The 24,745-nt window shown below is 45.9% G+C and overlaps 1 protein-coding gene across 3 annotated transcripts in view; it reads right to left on the reverse strand.

Annotated features, from left to right (window-relative positions):
* The window catches only part of DGKQ (diacylglycerol kinase theta), a 1,656,676-nt gene that overhangs the window by 456,702 nt on the left and 1,175,229 nt on the right, over positions 1–24,745 (reverse strand). For all 3 annotated transcript variants that reach the window (XM_069626394.1, XM_069626396.1, XM_069626395.1), the window contains one exon: positions 9,542–9,596. In XM_069626394.1, the coding sequence (XP_069482495.1) occupies positions 9,542–9,596 (55 nt within the window). The remainder of the gene's footprint in view (positions 1–9,541; positions 9,597–24,745) is intronic.

Genomic DNA, 24,745 nt, shown 5'->3' on the forward strand with positions numbered 1-24,745 from the left:
GAGCGTGGAGGCGAGTCTGTTGCGGATGGAGAGTAGGTTCCATAGTCTTAGGGCGTAGACAGAGCAGGCTTGTTTTCTGGCCCTTTTCTTTATGCAGCAGCAGATTTCAAGTCTGAACGCGCCCTGGCTTCTGGTGGTGCGCTGCCTGCCAGAGGTGGGTTTCTCCGTGGGGTAGTTGGGTGATTTGAGGGCGACTGCCTTATTGATGATGCAGCAATACTTGAAGGTAATTGATGCGTGCAGTGGGAGCCTGTGAAGGCCAATGAGGGCCGGGGTGATGCAATCGTACCTGCATAGACCCTTGATGAGGTGTGCGGCAGCATGTAGGACACTTCTCAGGGGCGGAAGGGAGGACGATGGGAGGCCTTTGAGGAGTGAGCTATTCCTGCCCAAGAGCTCTGCCAGTCAATGTTTGACTTGCAGTTAAAATGAGATTGATGCACTTTACTTACTTTTAAGCGCTAGCAAGGTTTTCTGTTCAGTTCCTGCTGCTCATATGAGGTGTTTCAAGGTGATTGATCCCCTTATTGTACCATTATATAACACAAATATGGCACAATGAGAGGCTCCAATGCAGAGCAAGATTTCATCTCACTCTGTGGCAGGAACTAAACACCTTCCAGGTAACAAGTTCGTCCACCAGCTGCCATTTTCGCATATAAAAGGTACAGTAATCAAATTCCCCTTAGCAAAGTGCCCGGTCACCAGAGCTTTAGGGTTTTGGGGTGGAGACTCACACAAAGGGGAAGGAGTCATGCCCAACAAAAACTGACTGCTCGATTGCACACAAAATATATATTTTCTGTAGAGCCCAATAATATCCAATCTATTCCACATGAACCACCTTGAAAACCTCTCTCTGCCGGGATGAAAGAGAACATAGTTTAATGGCTGGAACAGTTCCACACTGTGCATCGAGTCTGGAAGAGACCCTTGCTGTACCCCACCCAGGGACGTCATTTGGGGGTCGCCAGAGGTCGCAAGAGCGACCGCTGGCGATTGGCCAGCGACCCCTGTCAATCTCTTGCGACCTCTGGCATTGACCAATCAGAGGAGGAGGGGGCGTGGCCACAGCGTGCTGCGACGCTTGTGTTGGCCTCCATTTTCATTATTGTTGCTTGCTGTACGTAAAATGGCGAAAGCGTGTGGTGCGCTTCTCGTCTCCCAGTGACTTCCCAGTTCCTGCCGACTCGTCTCGAGGTGAGTGACTGAGACTGAGTCCAGCGTGGTGGTCGCCGCCGCCGACCAACGGCAGGCAGGCAGCACCAAATTAATTTTACTGACGTGCAAATATGGGTCGGCGGCGTCTTGCAAGCTGCCGCCGACACATATTTGCACGTAAGTAAAATGAATTTGGTGCCGACGGCAGGCAGCACAGCCAGCAGCACCTTATTCATTTTACTAACCTGCATATGTGTCGGCGGCGGCGGCTTGCAAGCTGCCGCCGAGACATATTTGCACGTAAGTAAAATGAATTTGGTGCCGACGGCAGGCAGCACGGCCAGCAGCACCTAATTCATTTTACCAACGTGCATATGCGGCGGCTTGCAAGCTGCCGCCGACACATATTTGCACGTTAGTAAAATGAATTTGGTGCCGACGGCAGGCAGCACGGCCAGCAGCACCTAATTCATTTTACTAACGTGCATATGTGTCGGCGGCGGCTTGCAAGCTGCCGCCGACACATATTTGCACGTTAGTAAAATGAATTTGGTGCCGACGGCAGGCAGCACGGCCAGCACCTAATTCACTTTACTAACGTGCACAATCAGCCAATTAGGGTGGGTAAGGGACGGGCAAGGACGTGGAAGGTTGGTGACTGGGATGCTGGAAGAGGGCTCAGAGGTGGGTGGTGGATGGCTACGTGCACTCCGCGAGGCAGCTGGAAATCACCTTTAACTAAAAATAAATACACAATACGGCCAAATGAAAACAGAGCTCTTTGGAGCTCAAGGCACACTTACCAGGGTCAGGCTGCATCTAGTAAAGCAGTGCAAGCATGTACAACGCAGTAACACCCTCTGGGTGTTCAAAGCAGGGTAGCAGGCCCAATCAGGTGTCGGGCTAGGGTGGGATCTGGGTGAGGACTGGGAAGCAAGAAGAGGGATTGGGGTGGGTTGTGGATGGCTACCTGTACACTGCTTGAAATCACTTTTTAATTTAAAAAAACGAAATCATGGGGCTAAGTCCCAATATCCAGAGAGAAGGGTAAGGTTACTGATGAGAGCACTTGTAGACATGCACAGGGATACTTGGTAGCATAGAAACACTTAGGAATTCACTTATACACATGCATTGGCTATTAAGGAGTGGAGCAGCACTTTGAAGGTGACTGATAGCTGCCCGTGGATACCCAGAGCAGTATAGGAGCACAAGTGGATAGGATCATAGATGACTATGTCCACTAAGGACGTCACTTACACATGTGCACTGAGTCCTAAGGATCATAGGTTTCCTACAGAGGTCACACACAGGTGTGTATAGGAACCTCAATGACTAAAGGGCCACCAAGGAGATAACTTATGCATTTGCAGGGAGGAATATGGGAGTAGAGGATCATAAAGGTGGCCACTTATAGATGTGCATTGTGTCCTATATGTGTACAGGAGTACTGACAAAGTATAGATGTGCAAAGAAACATTCAGTCAGTTTAGGGCAGGGTTCTGCAACTTGAAGCTCTTTAGATGTTTTGTACTACAAGTCGCAGTATCCCAATGACTATGCTGGCTAGGTCTGATGGGTGTTGTAGTCCAAAACGACTCGTTAGTAATTGGCTGCACACTCCTGGTTTAGTTGCAATGTTGACAGCATTTAGAAATGTGCATAGAAACATGAGTATAGGAGCATTGGTGTGCGTGTGTAATGGGGGGCAGATAAGTATAGGATCAATGATGCAGTTACCTAGAGAAAAAGAATGGGCTGAGCAGGTGGGCATGCCCCGGGGACGAGTGAACACACGTGACTCTCACTTTGGATGCCATACCGGCCACATTGTTTAATACTACAGCAAACATAAATCAACACTATAAATGTGACATTCCTAAAACACAATCATTAATAAGAATCATTATGCATTTGTTAACACTTCTACTGGCAAGTGGTACGAGGCCCTGTCCCCTCCTCACCATGCCTCCCTGAAGTCCTGCACTTTGTCCTCCGGGAGCCGACATTCACCCACCTCGCAGTCAAACACCCAAAAAATAAAAAAGGGAGGTGGTAGGACCCTCCATCTTCTCTGCTCCTAGCTGCACCCCCATTTCTTTGGCCACCTTCTGGAATGTTTCATCACCGTGGCACACTCATTTGTGTCCCTTTTACCCATAAAGAGGAAGTTGTCCAAATTATGGAGGACCTTGGCCCACTTGCATTCCCTCTTTGTTACTCATTCCAAGAATGTCTCAAAGTAATCACATGAGATAGAGCACCCCATGGGCAAGCATTTATCATAATATTTCCCCTCCACCTGAAAGCCCAGCAGATGATAGTCCTCAGGTTGTACAGGCAGTAGCACAAAGGCGGCCTCAATGTCTGCCTTTGCTAACAGTGCCCCTTTTCCCTTTTGCCGCAGCCGTGCCACCGCAGAGTCGAAGGAGGTGTATCTTGCTGAACACAAGTCATCATTAATGGCGCCATTCACTGACGCCCCCTTTGGAAATTATAGATTAATCTGGTAAGAAACTACATTTTAAGTTTTATGATCAGAGTGAAGGAAGAGCAACTGTTGGGCATTATCCCAAAATCTATATAATAGTACTAATTGTTGGAATGTGTACCATGGTGGAGAGGTGCGGGGTGTGGAGGACAATTAACATGTAGGAACAGAAACCTAGGTATATAAAGAGTGTTGGTGAGTGTGGGAGTAATGCAAAATGCAGCCAGGATTTTTTCCCCATAAAATATGGGGACAGGACTGATGAGGATTTTGGTACTGAATTTTGTATCACTCAGTAATGTACTGTATGCCTTGAACACATTTTGAACTAATCTTTTGGCAGCCAAAATAACACAAGAAGAAGAATCATTAAAAACTGAGGATGCCATACATGTTTGCTGTTGAAATATTCTCCCTCTCCCCTTTTATCCTGGCTTTCCCCTATCCCTGTCCCCCCAGAATGTGATTTTGCTCTGTAGTCCTGTTTAAATAACAGGGCAGATCCACATAAAGAGGGGATTGGGGTTCATACACTTCATGTGGCAACATGGACCTTGACACTGCTACATATGATGATCCATTCTTGTATGAAATGTCACAATACACTGATATCATAGCAATTTTTTTCTTAGTGCACTGAGGGACAATGCTTTATGAGGCCACTTCCTGTGATGTCATGGTGGGGGCGTGGTCAAATTACATCACTTCCTGTGGGGGGGTGGTGTCAAATTACATCACTTCCTGTGGGGTGTGGTCTAATGACATCACTTCCTGTGGGGGTGTGGCCAAACATCACTTCCTGTGATGTCACTCTTGGGGGTGTGGCACTGTGATGTCACTTCCGCTACCCCTGGCATTTTGGTGAAATGACGTCCCTGACCCCACCTTGTGCAATCCGTGCTGCATTCTGGCATGCACGTTCACACTGAGCAGTTCATGGTCTGTGCATTTCCCAGGGGGTGCATTGCCCCGTTACGTGCTCCCTTATGGGTTCATGCACACAGACAACAGGGATTGACAAATCTTCCTGAGAAATACCCCAATGAAAAGGAGGCAATGCACTGGTTGAGGATCCCTACTAGAGTATTCAGTATGACAAGGAGCCACACAGCTCTTCCTAAATACAAACCAAATCAGCCATTTTACTATATTTGCACTACTTACACCACAAGCCACAGTATGTACATTGACCCCTAGTGACGTCTTTAACCACTGCATGCTTACTCGTGAAGTTGTCTTAGAAACTCAGCAACACACCTTAATCGGCAGTTCTATTGAGAAGTGAAAATCCACCCTCAATTCCAGGAGATGGGAGTCTGCAATTTAGCTCCATAAAGTATGATATCCTCGGCTGTGGCCATCTGGCATTAGGATTCTGTGCAAGGGCCCCTTCACTAAAAAATCATGACTGCTGATCTTTCTTGTTTCACGCAACGCTGCACATCGCGGGTAGAGTCAGGGCATGGGAAGAGGAGAAGCCAAGGTAGAAGCCCAGGGGCAGGTCACATATGGACAAGAAAGGTTTTGCGATTCTTCCTGAACCTGAGGAGGTTGGGTGTTACATTCAGGATTCCAGTTTTCAGGTTAACTCTAGAAAGACTGCAAGTGAAGGCAAAGGCTACTAGTCCTGCGGAAAATATGGAATGAACAAAACATTTTATAATATATTGCAAGTGTCTATGAAGAATGAGAAAAGGCCAAGAAAGGTGTCACAGCGAACATTTTGGTTTACAAATGTTCAAATAATTACATAAAACGCTCTAAATCTTCTTGATCTTTTGGGTTTCGGTCATAGGTAATGTTAGCAAAAAGGCATGACTATACCATTTTAAGGCACCTCCATCTCACATTCTTTAACTTTAAAAGATTTACTTTAGAGGCATCACTGGGAATGGGGACAGAGGCTTGGTTATGCCGTAATATTTTACCATTAATAAACAAGGAAAGCAGTGCAATTTTAAAGCACACGAAAGAGAAGGTTGCTGTCACTGGATCAACCACAGACTATCAGGCCATGGACTGGGCAAAAGAAAGGGAGGTGGGCTGTCAAGCTCCGCAACGAGCACAGGGAAGTGCAAAACCCGAAGATATCCAAGGGAGGCAAAGTCCATTAGAAACGTTAGTCTCCATCCCAATGAAGAGATACCAATACAAGCCCATCTTAAGACAGGCATAGCGACCCAAGGGGATAAAAACACTGATTATATCCATAAGATGGAGATTAATTACGAGGATGACAAAGAGGGCCAGGAGTTCCTTAAGAAACATTTCACCAAACTTCAAACGTTGACTACAGCTCTGCAAAGAAGCGTAATTGCTCTGAAAAAGAGTATGTGGAAGGGAATGAGGAAAGAACCTTTTTTTTCAATAAAACTTCCAAGTTTGTGGAAGACTGAGTGTGATTGTCACACCTTTAAACACTTTTGTATAGGTGCTTTATAAATATCATATCATATCATATCATTTGGGATCGCTTGAGAAGCACATTGTGTTTTCCTGAGTTACAGCAAAACTGAGGGACTTTTGTGTAAGGAACTGTTGGCAAAACCAAGAACTCTGATGAATTTTGGTTTTGAGAAAGGAGTTATTGGCAAAGGCTAAACCCAGAGCCCTTTGATGAACATTTATTTTCAAGCATTATTAACAGAGAAGGTGGTCAGCTATAAGGCATCAACAACCCAAGCCTCATAGGCACTTACTTTATGCATTATCCTTTTTGTATAGTGGTAGGGCCAGTTAGTTAAATAAGGTTTTGGACCAAGGACAGACTTTTATGTTGACTAAACGTCCTGACGAGCACCTTAGATTTCCATTCAAAGATAGGGAACCTCATCATAGCAGTAGGGCTTGGTGAGGCATTTTTCATTTTGAGCTAATAAACCTTTCTGTGTACCCATGTCCAGTGGTTCGAATCCTACTTCTGGCATACCACAACACACAATACTTGTCAATGACATACATCTGTAATATCAGCCGATGCATACTTTGGCCCAATACGAGACTTGTCTCAGTTATTTTCTCCATTGATGATGGGCCTAAACAGAAGCTAACTGCACTTCTACACACTTTGTGGCACTACACAGAAACCACACATCTGATGCACAATATTTTGGCAGAGCGCATGATGATGTAGAAGGATACTTTAATCTTCATCAATTAATCTTTGGGCTAAATCTGTATATGAAGGGATGCAATTTCAGAACACCGCCCCTCCCAAACGATTTAGATTGCAGAAAATATATTAAACTGCAGAGAATGCCTAGAGGGCAGTGTAGGGGGGACCTATGGGTGGAAGTAGTCGACGGGGAACACATGTATTTTAGGAACTCATACAGGGAGAGACTAACCATTGCTTTGTTATAGTGTCACTTAGAATACATTGCATGTGTGCGACATTCACAACATGAATTAGGGCAGCATTCAAGAATAGGCCTGAATCCTTGCAGCCGTGTTGGAGACACAGAACAACGAGGGCTCATCTTTTGCTTGATTATCACAATCCGATTCCCAATTCGGCAAGGAACTTGCAAGTAAACCCACATATAACTGTATCAAGTTAGCCCTTTGAACAATTAGGTAGGAATGTCAGAAGTTGAATGGGAGACGGGCTGCGACCAGGCACGAAGGCCATACTCATGAGAGCCAGGGCAGAGGTCTTGAGCTGCCAAAACAGGAACTGAAATGTTTGTGCACTAGCACTCCCCATGAGAATGGTCATTCTATTTGAACGACCAGATGCACAGAAACAGTGTTCTTAAATCCTTCATGAATGGGATCGATTAGTAGGACCCTAGGTCCATCCACCGGGAGGGGTAGCATTCTGAGAGATGGAGTCTTGGTTTTATAATGGGAAACATTGTAACCTGGCTGATGGGGCTATAACGGGAGGGAGTTAAAAAGAAGCCTTATATTTTGTGGAAAGTTTAATACTTTTGTCTGGGGACAGTCCAGAAAAAGTGTGTTTCAATTAAGTTCTAGGCTGTCACCTAGGATCTATGATGCTTAAAAGGAGAAGCAGGTTCTGAATGCAAAATAGTGGAATGAAAAAAAATCAACGACTTCCACAACATGCTGGTCATCGCACCTGTCAAGTACACCACAGTCAAAGAAACCAGTGAAGGTCTACATAAGAGGTTATCTCCAGGCGAACCGTCATCTTTGAGGGAATAACGGATATAGACTTCTTCAAGAAGCACATCCTGGGGATTCTAGAATGCTGGACGTTGGAGCAGCAGCCTGAGCCTGCAGCTCCTGCCCCTGTCCTGGAGAAGATTTTACACTAATGATTAATACCAAAAAAAGGATTGACACTGCGAAAACCCCATCCCCAAGAAGCCAAAACAGGTCCCCGAGTGGTGTCCTAAGGGGTTGTTGGGTGGTTCTTCTTTTCGGTGTCTATATTCCGGAATGAGTGCTTGTTGAAAGGTTACCTTGCAAGTCTGTTGACATGCCTACCTCTGGAAATGATTAAAAGGTGGTGTCTTGTAATGTTAATGGGGTTAACAATCCCCTTAAAAGGAAGAAGATCCTGACTCATTTACATAACCTGAAGCCAGATATAGTGTTTTTACAGGAGACACACCTCACTGAATTGGAGACTTTGAAACCACAGCGTGGATGGGTAGGGCAGGTGTACGGTTCATCGTTCAATTCCTGCTTTAGGGGTGTGGCAATTCTGGTTCGCAGGGGCCTGGTGATCCAGGTCCTCTCTGAGTAGAAATATAAGGAGGGTAGAATGATCAGCTTCTCGGTGTGCTTGCAGGGGGTGATGTTCACTTTGTGCAATATATATGCCCCAACTCTAGACGATGGCTCAATTTTCAGGGGGATAGCACAGACCTTGCAGGATCAGGGATGTAGCAATATCATCCTTGGTGGGCATTTCAATGAGGTGCTGGACCCTTTCTTGGATAGGAGTGATGAGATGTCAGTGTTCGTGAACTTTTGTGGACAAGGTCAAAGTTTACAGCAAAAAATGTTTTCATTTTCCTATTAAAAGTGCCATGTGACCTGAAGAATGGTGTAGCTAACGTGACACAAGCACACATGCGGGCTGGTTGTCAAGAAAAGTGGTAGCTGTGGTAATCTCACAATGGGACAGGTTATCCCGACCACCAGTCTGCAGAATTCCCTGCCTCACCCCTCTATGGCAAGGGGTCCCTGCCACTGACCTCATGTATAACTGAGGCACTGGGATTAGTGAGGGACGGGTATGGTTCCCTAGGGTAGCTAAGATGCTCAGGGTTTGTCAGGCCTACCCTAACTCCCTACCTTGATCGCTCACAGGTAGACTACAGCTCTGTCCCAAAGGCCCTGATAGACCCGCTTTTCCAGTTGCATATTCCACTCTATTCCCTCGAAAGGTCACACCATGTACTATTTATTCCTGTTCAAATTTCCCTTCTTTGCCACTACATCCATCCAAGAACTGCTCCCCATTACCTGGCCAACTGCATTACCGCAACTCCCTGCTCGCATTCTTCCCTCAGGAGCTTCTCAACCCATCTGTATCTTAAATATTGCCACAGGCCAGGGGCATTTTTTTTTATTTCTGAGTGTAGGGTGCACCAGTGGTGGCAGCGAGAAGGAGCCAAAGTGGCACCTCAACCGAGAAGTGCTCCGCAACCCACTGGATAGTTCTGTAAATGTTGCAGTCCTGTAAACGGTTGTTCTGCAACATGTGTGGTACATACATCAGGGAGGGTACAGGCAATCTCCCTTCTCCAACAGTTTACCAGGATTAAGCGCCTTTGATTTGGAATGGTTCCTTTCTGCCTGGACACCTTTGTTAAGTGTTTCTGGTAAAAAGCACTCTTCTCCCACCTCTGTTTAAGACCAAATAAAACTACAAAGACAAAGCAGAATGCAAGTACAAAGGAGGTATCTTACCTTGCTTGCTGCCCATTAGTACTTCCACCAAGTTGAAATTCTTTGGGCATTCCTCCTGTCAACAAAATAAAGACACACATTATGATTATAAATGAAGATGTTAGTGCACAGCACCCCTTTGTCTCATAGCTCCTTGGTGGGGGAGCTGGGGGGCAGGTGGGTCTTGGCTTCTGTGCATGCCTCCTCATTAGATAAAGCTCTGGAACAGGTTTGGCCTTTCTCCTGACTTTCCCTCGCCCTCTTCTGGCTGCACGTGCCAGAGGAGTCCCTATTCACACCTGGTGTCCAATCATCCCCAGGGATGCCATGAGTGTGCAGATTCCACACAGCCCAGTCCAACCTTTCGGGTGATGATGATGATGATGAATCCACAGTGAGTAACACAGCTATGCAATTAACGGAATTTTGAGAACAATCAAATACATGAAATACTACCATTCATAATGACAAGAAGTTGAGCAACAGACAAGTAAAACATTATTTACATGTTACATTTATTTTGGATACCATAAGAAAATCTATAGCAAACCTCCAACAATTCCAAGACAAAAAGGTTGTAAACCCAGCACCTTAAGTCCCCCTAGGTTAACTTAAAACATGCCGGTCCAAGTATACGCCCAGAGTAGAAGGCATGTAGAAGGCCACTTCTGCCCACATGCCAAAGCGGAGCTCCTATAACTCGACAGGAAACAGAGCATGCATTTAAGGGCCATGCAGCATGTAGCTCGCTAGACATTTTGTATTGCGACTCCCATCATCCCTCACTTTGGACTCTTCGTGGTAGGGCAGATGGGAGATGTAGTACACAACATAACATAACAGATGTATTTGTAGAACACACATTCACCCCTAGAGGGGCATCTTGGTGCTATTGACAGATAACAGATATTTATTGTAACCCAACTTAATGGTACTCATTTTACCAACCTCAGAAGGATGCAGGGCTGAGTGGACCTGCCTGGATTCGAACCTGCGGCCACAAGGTCAAAAACAGACACCTGCAGTGGATGCATTAGTCCACTGAGCCACAGCCCGGGCAACATCGGTGAGCAGAAAGTTGGACTGATGTTCTGATGAGAGGGCCCAACAGCATACATGTGCTTGAAGTCATGTTCTCCTTCTTGCTTCTTTCCCATTAAGCTCAGTGCCTTCTTTAAACAACCCTCATAACGACAGTAAGTGGAGAGGACTCATACCAGGGAGCAGGTTGAGTGCAATACAACGGAGTGACTGAAAGGCTTGAATGGCAGTCAACACGTCCTATGCCTTGTTTAAGTTTAGCCCCGGATTAAAAATAGCGACCCTTTGGGGCCTGTTGGTGTTTGAAAGCTTACAACAATCATACATATATTGTGTTTCAACATTAGTGATATTTTTTACTTGTGTCCAGCCAAAAAAGAAGGGTGCAGGCAGGGCTTTACGTGGGTTAAGAAAATGAGAGGGCACTAATTTGGGGGTGTAGCTTGTGGGATGGGCAGGGCCTTAAAAACGTACACAAACCATAGTAAGGTACGCAAACATTTTATATATTTGTATGTGTACCTTACTATGGTTTGTGTCGTATGCAAGCTATCTTTTATAAACATAGAAATATGTTACATGTAAGCATGTATATATTTATGTGCGTGCCTTACTATGGTTTGTGTACTTCAAGATGGCTTGAAAAGTACATAAACAATAGTAAGGTAGGCACACAAATATATAGCATTTTTATATTTGTGTGCGTACCTTATGGTTTGTGTACTTTCCAAGCCATCTTTGTTAAACATTTCTATGTTTATAAAAGATGGCTTGAAAAGTGCACAATTCAATCCATCTTTTATAAAGCTTTCCCGACGGACAAAGCCTGAGGCGTCTTTGCCCGTCGGCAAAGCTTTATAAAAGATGGCTTGATTTGTGCACTTTTCAAACCATCTTTTATAAACCTCGAAATTTGTCGAGGAGTCCCCAGGTTCGCCGAGGGTTAAAGACGCCTTCCACAGCAACTTCCTCTGGTGACCCCTGGTGCGAAAGGTCACCATAGGAAGTTACAGTGACTGAAGAGCCAGCCAGCTTCAGCGGTGCTGTGGCTGGCTGATACTTCTATTTATAAACAAAGGGTTGCCTGGTCAAAATCCCTGGTCATCCAGGCTAGTAAATATGAAAAAAGGAAATAATGGACCAATAGGATAGGGAATGGTACATCATATACATTTATCTTTTTAAATATACCAATAAATGTCACTCTTTAGATTCACAAATTAGTTTATTTTCATATACAAATGTAAAAATATCAATTAATAAAACATATATCAAAATATTTCTCAAAATTCAACTCACATTCATTCATTCATTCATTCATTCATTCCTATCATCCATTCAATATCACTTCCGCACATTCGTCCACTTGATAATGCAACCTTCATCAGGACCACAATGGGGAATTCAATCATACCCGTTAAACCGATGTTTGTTGTGGTGGGACCGGGGGACCCTCGGCAGGGCCACAGCTCAACCCCACTTCTGGGAGACTGACGGGGCCTGGCCCTGGCTTGCCGCAGCCCACTTAAAGCATTGGGTTCAGGCCACTGACTAGTAGCGCCAGTTACTGGTAGCAACTTATGGACACCACATTGTGCAGCCGAGCAGGATGGTACATCTGGTCCATTATCGTTGTTCAGGTGACATTCCATTTAGCTGTCCTTTTCAGCTGAATAATGTCAAAACACCCTTTGTTCTATGAGTAACTGCAGCCAGGCAGTGAGCTATTCAAAAAGTGATTACCTCGTGCGATTCGGTTACCGCACGCCATTAAGCCTTGCAGACGGGGAAAGAGGCCATTACACCCCGAGACGTTGCCGAAGCAATGTGACTACAATATCGGCGATTTAAAAAGAAAATAAATAATACATCAGGCTTTTATGTATTTATTTAGAACTAATTATAACTGTCTGTAATTGCAGTTTGTATATTGGACCTGGCGGCTGTCAGAATGTTTGCAATGTCGGTCACTACTGGAGATTATTGACTACTGCATCACACGCATTCCAAACGATTTACAGGAGGTTAACAATGGCTTCCATGTGAACATAGCCAATGCTAAGGGGGCTTTTATGAAAAGCTATGCACTGGCGAGGGGGACGAAGGGGTGACACTTGTTTGCAAAAAAAAACAAACATTTCAAACAAATACAATTGTAATCTGGAAATTGGATTCTTTCTGCAGAATTCAGTTTGTTCTCATGCGCTCGATTGTGTAGGAGAAAAGTATTTTCTTGTGAAGTCGGATTTTCTGTTTGCTGGAATGCAGCCATGGGTGCCAACATGTAACATGTGGAACATGACTGAGAGCAGAGTTACAGGTATGGGGCGTTAGCGTACCTTGCCCACCCACGCTGTAATATGTGGGATGTATTTACCCATGCATCCGAGCCCTACCTCAAAACTGTGCAGTACTGACATGGAAAACCTCATGATGGCCAGAGCTTCCCAGAAAATGCACAGGGAAATGCATGAAGAATAGGCTGCCACTCATTTTTGCCGATGTTATGGGCACAGAAGGACACTGCCTAAAACCACCATTGGACTACCCGCACAGTAGTCTGAAACCATTGGGAATGGCAATGCTGATTGCCAAATGCAACCTAGAATTGTTGGGAATTCATTTTCTTAAATCCCAAAAATGGGTGCAGTACCAGTACTCACCACTATCCAAAAGCCGGCAGTTTAAAACCACCCTGTGTTTCTCTGAAGGCAGGCTCAAACTGTCTATTTTAAACATTGCAACACATCTAAAAACTCACTGGACACCAGCAGACATTTGGTAGAATGGAGTGTTGTGTGCCTACAAAATCTGGGAAATGAAGAGCCCAGAACAATGCTTATAACAAAACTGGCTGAGCTATGGAGTCAGCAGTTTAAGTTGCACTGGATTTAAAGACACTAAAATCGAAAATGTTTAGATTAAATGAGTGACCTATGTTTGGTGTCACATGCCTTTGTAACTGTTGAAATGCCATAGTTTTGCACTTAGAATCAGCCTTCTAGCTGCATATGTGAAAATGTTTAGTTTTATTTGAAGGCAGAAACTGGGGAACAAAAAGTGACATTTTATCTGAAACCCGGCTTAAGGAACTGAATTCTGCCTGGCAACTACCCCCATCAGGAGTGAAACTTGAGTCACAGCTGTGTTCCCAGGCCTATCTGCCCTTTTGCTGCTCACACTAAGGATATGCCATCTTTCTGATAATTGAATTACCTGTGCTCTGCAGGAGAGTGAACAATGCAACTCCCTTCACCCAGGCAGAGGGTTTATTGAGAGGAACATAAATGGCTTCCTCTTGAACAATGAGCCTCTCCTGACTCAGGCAAAGGTTTTATTACAGCGGTCGTAAAATGTAGCTTCCTCTTGGCAGAAGCTGGGAGGAGCACTGCCTGTGAGAGAAGCTGGCTTGGCAGAACTGGATAAACCAGTATTTCTACCTTGTGCTGAGGGGAAACCACACCCCTTTGTAGCCAGAATATTGTTTAGAAAAAGATGAATAACTCATAGTACGGACATGTGAAAATTTTAAAAAATGACACCATAATTCTTGTGATTTTTCTGCCCACATTTTAAGAGGTTTTTCGACCCGGTGGCATGTCCAGGGGGGTTTTAGCGGAAAAGTGGATATTACTCTAAATGTATGCATGTTAAAAATCTGAAACTTCATCAGTTAATGTCCATACTCCCTGCACACATGTATGTAAAGTTGGGTCAATGTCAGAAAGTGAAAAATCAGTTAAAAAGTCAATTATGTGCCATTTCTGAATGCAAGCTCTTAGAAACAGCAGATTTGGACAGAGACATGGCTAAATTCAGCCACACCATGTATATGTAATTTCAAGCAACTGTGTAACTGTGAAATATGTCTTTTATTATCAAATATAGAATGTGTGCAATCTGACAGAGGAGTGTCCTATCTGCAAGCCATAAAATGACATCCCTCTGACTCACAGTTCATTCCCCAATCAAATGATAAATGGAAGTTTGACCAATTAGAAGCTGAGAGAGAGGTAGGGTCAGTGATGCTAGAACACACCCACATTCTAAACACATAAAAGCAGACAGACAGGACAGATAGGGACTTTCAAATCCATTTGCAGCTGGACGCTCTGCCGGGAAAATCCATACTTACCTCCATCAACCTTCAGAGAGCAACATAGAGACTTCAAATCCATCAGGCCAGACCAGAAGCAGAGTAGAGCTGACCTGTTAGCAGAACCAGAGAGAGCTGACCCAGATCACTGTGAAGTGCAGAGACCAGAGGCGAGTCTAAAACCCTGACCAGATCCGTGATGAGGCCCATTTCACTCAAGAATATAGTGTGAGTACCTAGAAAACTGTGCAGAACCAATCTCCGAGTTAAAATAATATAATTCAATCTATTTAATCTAAGTAGAACTGCCTCCTAACTGTCACCTGTCATTGTAAAGCTGTCACTTGTCATTTTCTAGTTGCAAGCTGCACTTGTCATTTTGAGCTTTTAAAATTTGCAAAACCAAAAACGACCTCTATTAAATCGGTCATAACTCTGTAACCGTTTGGGCTAGAGACTTGCAATAACTTTCATCTGAAAGGTTAGAATCGTGGCTTTCCTACGAACCTAGAACCGCATTCCTACCCCTTATAGTTTTACCGCAATCGCGGAACACGCATTCGCGAATTTTACCGCGATTTGAAATTTCTTCACATGTAAAAACTGCTGCTGCTTGCCTTCCATTTGCCAGAAATTCGTTTAACCTGCCAACTATCCCTGCCTCATTGCTAGTGTGAGCCTGGACTAATATTAACTAGATAACACTCACCCTGAACCTCTGAAAGGGAATTAAAAGCATTTCCAGCATATTTCTCATCCATTGCTAGCACATATCAAAGCATTTTGCCTGTGTTTTCAAAACTCCTATCTGTTTTCTGTAGTGTAAGCTTGCTGGGGTGAACTGATTTACATTGATTGCATTTCTGAGAACTGTGTGTTTTCCTTCCATTTCCTTGCCTTGCATCAAGGGGGGGAGGGGATTGCCAGAGAAAAGTGATTACATTGTTTGGTTGAAATCATATTGAGTATTTTCTGTACTGCATTCATTGAATATTGCATCCACCTGAGCTTACATAAAGCATCCTCTACCACATTATACTTTTGTTCCTATTTACCAGTGTGCTACCTTATCCATTTCATGTCAACTCATTAGTGATTATAAGAAGTGTGCTAGTGCCGGATTCTCCGTTGTTGATCTTTATCATATCAGATTAAGAGTGCTATTCAATTATTAATTTATTATAAAGTGTGATATATATATATTTTAAATTATCAAATAAACCTTTTAAACTTGCAAAACAGAACTACTTCTTGGCTCAGTGGGGTCAGGGGGATTCCAAGAGAGGGGTGTTATATAGGGGTAGTCATCCAGAACGCATGAACTGGACATAAAGATATATCAATAAGGGTTTTCATTCAGTATTATAGACTAGGCGTTGACTTAGCTGTAGTGTTGAATTGAATCCTCTTACAAATTGGGGGCTCGGGCCGGACGTTTGGGTTAGATTTACCATTTGTGCAGATTAATACAGCGTGCCAGCTGACCAGATACACATATCCGGTCGGATCACCACGCTGTGTTACGCTGTAAAGCACTCCTCAAAAGGGACACTCCAAGAAAAGTTCTGTTCTGCAAAAATAAAATACAAACTTCTGTAAGTCAGGACAGAGACCAATCTCTAGAATGACGACCTTAGTAGACATGAAAATAGCCAGAGAGCACCTCTTGCATAAGCTATTTGTGAGAGGTGAATGGACCGAACAGGGCCAGGATGCGTGGTTGCAGGCCATCACACAACAGGTCACTGAAACAGGGTCAGATATATATAGAGATCAGGGTCCCTTACATGTGGCCCTGAGTGAGCTATATATGGCTCCTAAAGCCAAAGAGGAACACAATAAGATTGCCAGGATAGCAGCATACCTGTACCTATACATGGGAGACATGCAGGATAGATGTGCTGAAAGCCAAAATCTGGCAAATAGGCAACAGATGGCATTACAGAAGGCCCAATCTGATCTGGACTCTTCTGAGCAGAGGCTGCAGAGGAGCCAGGAGTCAGAAAATGACAGCAGACGGTACATCACTAAAATAAAGGAGGATATGGATATACTGCAACAGGAAAAGGCTGACCAGGATACTAGATTTCTGGCCCTGCAGAAGGAGCACCAAGACAGTTTGGACTCCTTACTGCAGAGCCAGAAAAAGCTGGAGCAACAATTAGACTTTAACAGGGCATGCACGGAGCAGGTAGCCACCCTGCAAAGTCATCTAGATAGAGTGAAGGTAGAGAGCAACAAGCTGATTTTGAAAGACCTGGATACCCAGGCAGAGTTTGATGAAGAACGCCAGAAAGCTGGTGCCTTTCAAAGGCAGAGGGACGACCTGGCGGCACAAATGCAGGCTCTTAGTCAGGAAAGAGACGCCTTAGGCCAGGAAGTCTGCCATTTAAAAAGAAAAATGGAAGAAAATCACCTGGCCCACCAGGGACTGGGTGATCTCCAAAAAGAACACCAGAACTTGTTAGAGCACACCAGGAGGGTGGAGGATGCTCTAGCAAGAAAGGAGCAGGCCAATAGGGACACAGCTCAGGAGGTAACCCTCCTGCAGCAAAGACTGGCCCAGTTCTCCAGGACCAACCAGGAAGCACAGAAAAAAGGCCAATAAGGCGAAAAGGGCCTTGCTTAAGGACCCCTTAAAGCAGATTAAGGCGATCAGGAGCGTCATCACGCCTTACCATAAGAACGCTAAGTATTCTGTTTGGGAGCACTTAGAGTTGTTTGAACAAATGATGGAGACTTTCCATTTGAAGGACAGCCAAAGCTGTATTCAATATGTAAAGTGGACCTTCTCCCCGGAATACTCCAGTTTCTTTGCGGGGCTGGAGGACCAAAATCATTTAAGATGGTCCACCTATAAGGCGGCCATCTTGAAACATTTTTCTGTTCACAGAAATCCTCAAGAGGCTCGCAAGGCAGCCTACAATTTGCAATGTGGGGAGGATCAGGCCCCACAAGAATTTGTGCAGGAGTTAAAGTGTGCTTTTGCACAGACCACAAGAAGGGTGCGCACGGATAGCAGGGAATTTATTAATACGTTTTTCCATGCCTTGCCCAAATATATCATGACCCAGCTCGTGAGGGATTTTCACGAGAAAAGATCTTTAGACTGGGTCATTGAACAGGCTACCCGGATCTATGAGGTGCAGAAACCGATAGATAGCAAAAGTAATGCCCAGAAAAACCCCAAAGCCAACAGCACCCCTGCTGCTGCCAAGGTGGCAGAGGTAAAGATCACCCCCGTTTTGGATTTGGAGATGGGGGGGCCTAAAAACCTACCTGCACCTAATAATGCTAGGCCCAGGAGGTCCTCGGGTCAGTCACAGACAGGGAGCCAAGGAGGCAGCCCCACGAATGGGGTCCCTCGCTCTCCTGATTATGTAAGTCCCCGTTACAAGGGAAATCGACCCATCCTGGGTTATGTGTGGACTCCTCCAGCCCAAAGGGGGGGATCCAGCCAAGCACCTAACCCAGGGAACTTCCCTCCAAGCTTCCCACAGGAGGGCAGAAATTTACCAAACCCTGGGCAGAACTTTTTCCCCAGATATCCACCCGACTTTCAGCCCCAAAACCATCCATCCTTCTTTCCCCAATTCCCTGAGCCCAGACCACTGAATCCGGGAGAGGGGAGGCCAAGGGTGGAGGGGTACCCAAATCTTCCCAACCCGGGGTATTACCAGAGGAGGGACAGCTACCCTTCCCGGGATCAGCCCAGGGGAGAAAACAGGGCCCCGTATCAGCCTGAGCGGGTTTCCCAGTTAGAGCGCCAGGTTCAAAACATGGCGCGGGATATGGGTCACATACTGAGGGCTCAGCAGAACCCTCAGATCAGCATGCCGGCGCAGAACGCACCCAACTCTGGACCTGGTGCTCCAGAACAATGACGGGGGCAGCACCCCGATAACCAACCGGTTCCCAGGGAGGAGGCACAAGGGGAAGGGGGGTGTAAAGCCTTGGAGGAAGCTTCCTTCCTCACTTGTAAACAGCCCCTGGAAACCCAGGAACCGGAAACGAAATCTCTTGCCCCTGAAAGTCTGCCTCCTAAGGAGCAGAGGGGGGGTAGGAGAAACAAAAGACCCAAACAGACTCAGTTTGAGGAGGAGGTACAGATCTTCCAATTTGAGGGAGAGGGATCCTCAGAGGATCCTGAGAAAAGGATCTTCTCCTTCAGAGAGGGGGGAACTCCTCCCAAAGAAAAATGGGTCCTTAGGGATGAAAATCCAGACTGGGGAGATGTGGAGACTGAGCTACCGCCGCCCACCATCTCATCCCAGAACCAACAGCAAGAAAATCCCCGGGTTCAAACCCATACTGGGGACTGCCTCCAAAAAGGGGGGGGCGGCCCAGAACTGGAACCAGGGGAACCCACAATGGCTCTGATCTCCAGTTGCCAACTTTTTCTTTCAGATTCCCAAGGCTCTCCACAGAATTCTGCCCAAATCTCTTCGCTAGCGATGTCCAAAACCAGAAAATTAGCCCACCAGTTGTCCAAAAATGTACATTATCTGTGCCCCCTTGAGGAGAAGGAGGGAAGATATTATGCCCCGGTACAAGTACAGGGGCAGGGTACAATTTTGGCACTGGTGGACACTGGATCTCAAGCTACCCTTCTGTCCAGAAGGGCCTTTGACGAACTGAATGCAGGAAGGGGAGAGAATTACCAAATTCCTCTCACCTCTCTTCCTGGACAACTGCAGAACTTTGACGGGAAGGAAATTCCCGTTGAGGGGACTGCAGACTTGGACATTAAGATCGGGCGACACAAGTTGAAACACCCGGTCATAGTTGTGACCCCAGAGGGCACCCCTTGTTTACTAGGGAATGACCTCCTGAGAAGGTTGTCACCCCTAATAGATTGTGTAAACGAGGTCCTCTGGACCCAGACTAGCCGACCAATAAAATTAAAACAGAGTGTCAACCATGTTAGTTTAAACGGCACCTGCCACATGGTTGAACAAAAATCTGACCAAGTAGAATTTCACTTCCAGAATAGCCAAATTCCAGACGTGACAGTAATAGCAGTAGGACAACAGACTGGTGATGGGGGGTCCTCTCTATTTCTGAAAATCAACCTTCCTTCCAGTCTAAAGTGGTACTCCACGCTGGAAGGAAACACTCTGAGATTCTATACTAATCCACAATCAGAAACTCCCACTCCTATAGTCCAGAAAGATGTGAAATCAGCTCAGAGCCTGGCTAATATTCAGCAAATTGGAGAGCAGTTGTTCATCCCTGTTCAGTTAAATGATGGGAAGGACTCTGTTCTCGCTCGAGCGTGTGTGAACAACGGTAAGAGCTTCATCAGCGAAGCCATGTTTCGCCAACTCCCAAAAGATCCAGCCATTCCCACCTTCAAACTGATAGACAAATGGGAAATGGACCTGGAAGCACCTAATTCCAAACATCTCCTGCCAAGCAGGTGTATGCTCAAAATCTCCATTGGCAACAAGAGCATAGTCCACAATTGTTGGGTCGTGCGAGACGTCCCTGCCGCCTTTTACTTAGGCAGTGACGTTCTCAATCGCTTTGCCATTAGTTTGGACCTAATAAACTTCAAAGCTTGGTCCCGATTAGCGGATAATCCCATGGGCTTTGATGATCCAGAAAAAGCATTTAGGTCAGCTCAATTGCTACCTTATGCAGTTGAAATTCAGATCAAAGAGGAAGTCACCATCCCAGAAAGGACCCGACAATTCTCCCTGGAAGTGAAAGTTAAAAGAGGACAATATTTGCAAAACCCTGATGCTTACATACATCTAAATGCTTCTCTCCAACTGCAAGGGTTAGGGGTCAACCCAACTCCATTAGTCAACATAGAACAGGACACCATTCTAATAGAGGTGGATAACAGCGACTTAAAGAGTATTACTCTAGCCGCAGGCACCATTATTGGAATGGCGGTTGATGACCGACATTTCTCCATTGATCTTAGAAATGAACTGTTAGGACCAATCCCCAAGGACTGCTTTGACAGTGACAGTGAGGACAATACAACACCAGACAGGATTTTTACCCGGCATGGGGGGAACTTCCTGGTGTACACTTCCTGCCCCTATGGTAAGGAAGATGTGACGTGTGACTTCAGGAGGGATGAGGTGATTTTCCAGGTACATGAGGGCTGCCTTTCCCACCTGAAGCCTCCGGTCCAAATCAGCACTCTGACCAGGGACTTCTCCACCCAGCTGGAGGAGGCCGCGGAGATAGCCAAACCAGAAGTCTTTCCAGGCTTCAGGCAGATGGTGGAAGAGAGAGTCAACCTAGCTGATGCCTGTGTGACTCTGGAACAAAAGCAAAAGTTGAAACAAGTTTTCTTGGATTTCCAAGATCTCTTTGCGGTAGACTCATATGACTGTGGTCGCACTGACATCCACACAACAACAATCCCCACGGACCCTGGCATGACTCCTGTGTTTGTGAAGCAATATCGCTTGCCTCTCGCATCAATGGAGTCCCTTACTGAAATAATTAAGAACCTTGAGTCCCGGGGAATAATCCGTCCAGTCCACAGCACCTTCAATAATCCGGTGCTGGGAATATTGAAGCCAAACGGCCAGTGGAGACTCTGCGCCGACCTTAGGGAGCTCAACAAACGGGTCCATACTTCCCGATGGCCTCTGCCCTACATTGACCAAGGGCTGGCCCAGATTCAGGGGTCACAGGTATTCACTGCAATAGACCTGACCAATGGATACTGGACCGTGCCTGTCAGTAGGGAGGACCAATACAAGCTGGCTTTTACCTTTGGGGGCCAGCAGTACACATGGACCCGGACTCCCTTCGGATACCTCAACTCCGGCAATGAATTCAACATTTTTCTACACAAGGCCATGCCCGACTTGGGTGCAAGGGGTAACCTGGCTTATGTAGATGATGTCCTCATCAAAAGCTCAACTGTTGAGGAACACATAGCGGAGATCCGTTATGTTCTGACACAGTTGAGGGCCGCCGGAGCAAAACTTTCCTTTCAGAAAGCACAGTGGTGTAAAACCCGTGTTAACTTCTTGGGGCATGAGATTACTCCTCAGGGTCTTTGTCCCCAGGAAAAGAAAGTGGAAGCACTTCAGAAACTGAAAGACCCCACAACTCTGCGGGAACTAAGGAGCCTCCTTGGACTGACTAATTACAGCAGAAAGTTCATTGAGGGCTACGCAGAGATCACCAGACCCCTGATTCATCTCCTGAAGGGGGGTGTCAAGTGGGAATGGGGTCCAGAACAAGCCGAGGCAGTAAAACAACTCAAAAGAAGCCTCTCACAAGCGCCTTGCCTAGCTTACCCGGTCAGAAACAAGGAGTTCTTCCTGGAGACAGGGTTCTCTAATACGTGCTTGACGGCAGTATTATATCAAAAGCATGACAAGGTCAATAAAGTAATCTCCTATGCGAGCAAAACTTTATCCTCTGTGGAGGAAAAATTCAACGATTAAGAGAAGGCACTCCTGGCAACGGTGTGGGCATTGAAGAATTACCGCCCGTTTATCCAGGGGGAACACATCATAGTGGAGACTCCACACCAGCCTCTGCAATATCTCCAAAGTGACAGAATCCGGGCCGGAAATGTGAGTAATTCCCGAATTACTTCCTGGATTCTGTCAATGCAAGGCTTTCCTGTGGAGGTCAGATATGGCCAAAGCAAGAAGAGTCCCCTCGCGCAAGGTCTGGCTGACTTGCATGATTGTGCCAGAGAAAACTGTCTCGAGGACGAAAGTCTGAAAATCAAGGACAACATGGAGGCATACCTTAATTCCCCACACAAAGTCTTTGAAGAAGACAAGTGTGAGGGAATGCCCACTGTGTATGTGGATGGATGCTCTTACCATGTTGACAACAACGGGGAGAAAGAACTGGTGGCCGGCGTAGGGAATGCATGGGTGAATGAGTCCCCAGAACCCTCCGCTGGATACAAAATTGGTCCCCGAAGTAGTCAGGTGGCAGAATTGATGGCTGTGCATCAGGCCATCCTCACTGCTGTCCAGCATCAACTCCACGAACTGGTCATAATCACAGATTCGGATTATGTACGGAACGGGTTCGTGGAGCACCTGGTTAATTGGAAAACCAGAGGCATGTTATGTGCTAACAACAAACCCTTGAAACATGGGAAGTTGATCCAAAACATTGATGATCTGGTCACATCGAATGGGATGACCATCTACTGGAAAAAGATCAAGGGTCATTCCAAAGTAGAGGGACCAGACAAAACTGGAAATGACTTAGCTGATCAGCTGGCCAAAACCGGGGCCATCCAAGGGGATCTAATTGAGATTGAGTCCCTGTTGGGGGAAATCCAGGTCACTGCCATCACTAGGTCCCAGACAAATGCTCACAACGACCTTTCAATTCTACAATGGAGTAAGGAGACCCCTGATGCTGATTTGATTACCGCTCAGAAGGGGGATCCAATTATTGGTAAATTTTACCAGCACCTTGAGGACCCTGAGAACTTTCCCCTGACGGATACCGATTACATTGGGAAAGAGGACCTAAGAGTGTTGATGAAATGTCCAAAAATGTTCCGAATCCAAGACGGTTTGCTGGTAAGGAAATCCAAAGCTGGCCACGATCAGTGGGTGGTTCCTACCTCATTCCGAAGCCTGATGTTAAGTCACGCCCATGATGCGGCCACTGCCGGTCACAGGGGGTTTCACACAACATTGGAAATCTTAAGAGAGGTTGCATACTGGCCACACATGGGCCAGGACCTCAACCAATATTTGAAGGGGTGTCTTGTGTGTGCACAATTTCAGCCATCATCCCTCACGCACCGGGCGCCTTTACAAAAGAGGGGGATGACACTGCCATGGTCAGATTTACAAATCGACTTTGTAGGCCCTGTGATTCGCTCGGCTAGGGGGAATAAGTACATGTTGACTGTGACATGCTTGTTTACCAAGTGGGTGGAATGTCTCCCAGCCCCAAATTGCAAGGCAGAAACTGCAGCTGCCTTGATGATTAACCACATCTTTTCCCGTTTTGGTCTACCTCAAAGGATTGAGTCAGACAGAGGTAGCCACTTCACCAGTGAAGTAATGACAAAGATGTGGGAGATACTGGGGGTCAAGAGAAAGCTGCATATTGCTTATAGACCAGCTTCTTCTGGGGCAGTAGAGAGATATAACCGAACCATTGTGAGCATATTAAAGAAGTTTGTGGCAGATTCTGGGCCAAGTTGGGATATCCGATTACCTCTGGTCCTAATGGCTATCAGATCTACCCCTTCATCTGCAACCAAAATGTCACCATTTGAGTTGATGACTGGGCGCAAGATGGTGCTTCCTCAGCATTTGCTCTATAGGACCCAAGAGCAGACACTGATAAATGCCTCCACTACTCATGAGTATGTAGAGAATTTAAGGAAACACCTCCAACATGCTTTTGCTTATGCTCAGCGGAATCTAGAAAGATCAGCTGATAGCATGAAGACCCACTATGACCTGAAAACTTCCAGGAAGGAATATCAGGTGGGGGACCGGGTCTATCTATACAACTTCCAAAGGAACCAGGCCAAGCAGCGCAAATTTTTGCCTACATGGAAAGGACCCTTTGAGATCATCGACAAGATCTCACCTGTGGCCTACAAAATCCACATCCCCAAAGGCGGTTCGGCAGAGGGGGAAGACAAGTGGGTCCACATAAACCAGTTGAAATGTTGCCATCCCAGGCACACTCTGCAACAACTGGAGGAATCCTCTGGAATCCTAGCGGGTACTGTCTCAGACTAATTCAGTTCCAATCATAAAACATACCACATCTAGTCTCTAAAATATTGTGATTTGCATGAAACTGTCTCTTAGTTATACTGTTTTTTTTTCAAAATAAGAATGTAATGTTTCGTTATGATGAAATGCATATGCTGCCCCACTATCTCAACAGTGGTGGAAAAACGTCTATGAGTAGGTATTGCCGCTCTTCCTTTGTCGTCCTAGGAGAAAGAAAACCTGGAGACGGGCCAAGGAGGACGATCCGGAGACCGCGAGCAGAGACGCAACGGGCCCGGGGTACCGCCCAATCTTCCCATCAGGACCGGCGAGGAGAACCGATCGATCAGTACCGGATGGAGGAAAAGATGCTGAACTGTGCCATCTATTGAA

The sequence above is a fragment of the Ambystoma mexicanum genome, chromosome 6p (genome assembly GCF_040938575.1).
Source record: "Ambystoma mexicanum isolate Mex_15411 chromosome 6p, UKY_AmexF1_1, whole genome shotgun sequence".
NCBI classification, from domain to species: Eukaryota; Metazoa; Chordata; class Amphibia; order Caudata; family Ambystomatidae; genus Ambystoma; species Ambystoma mexicanum.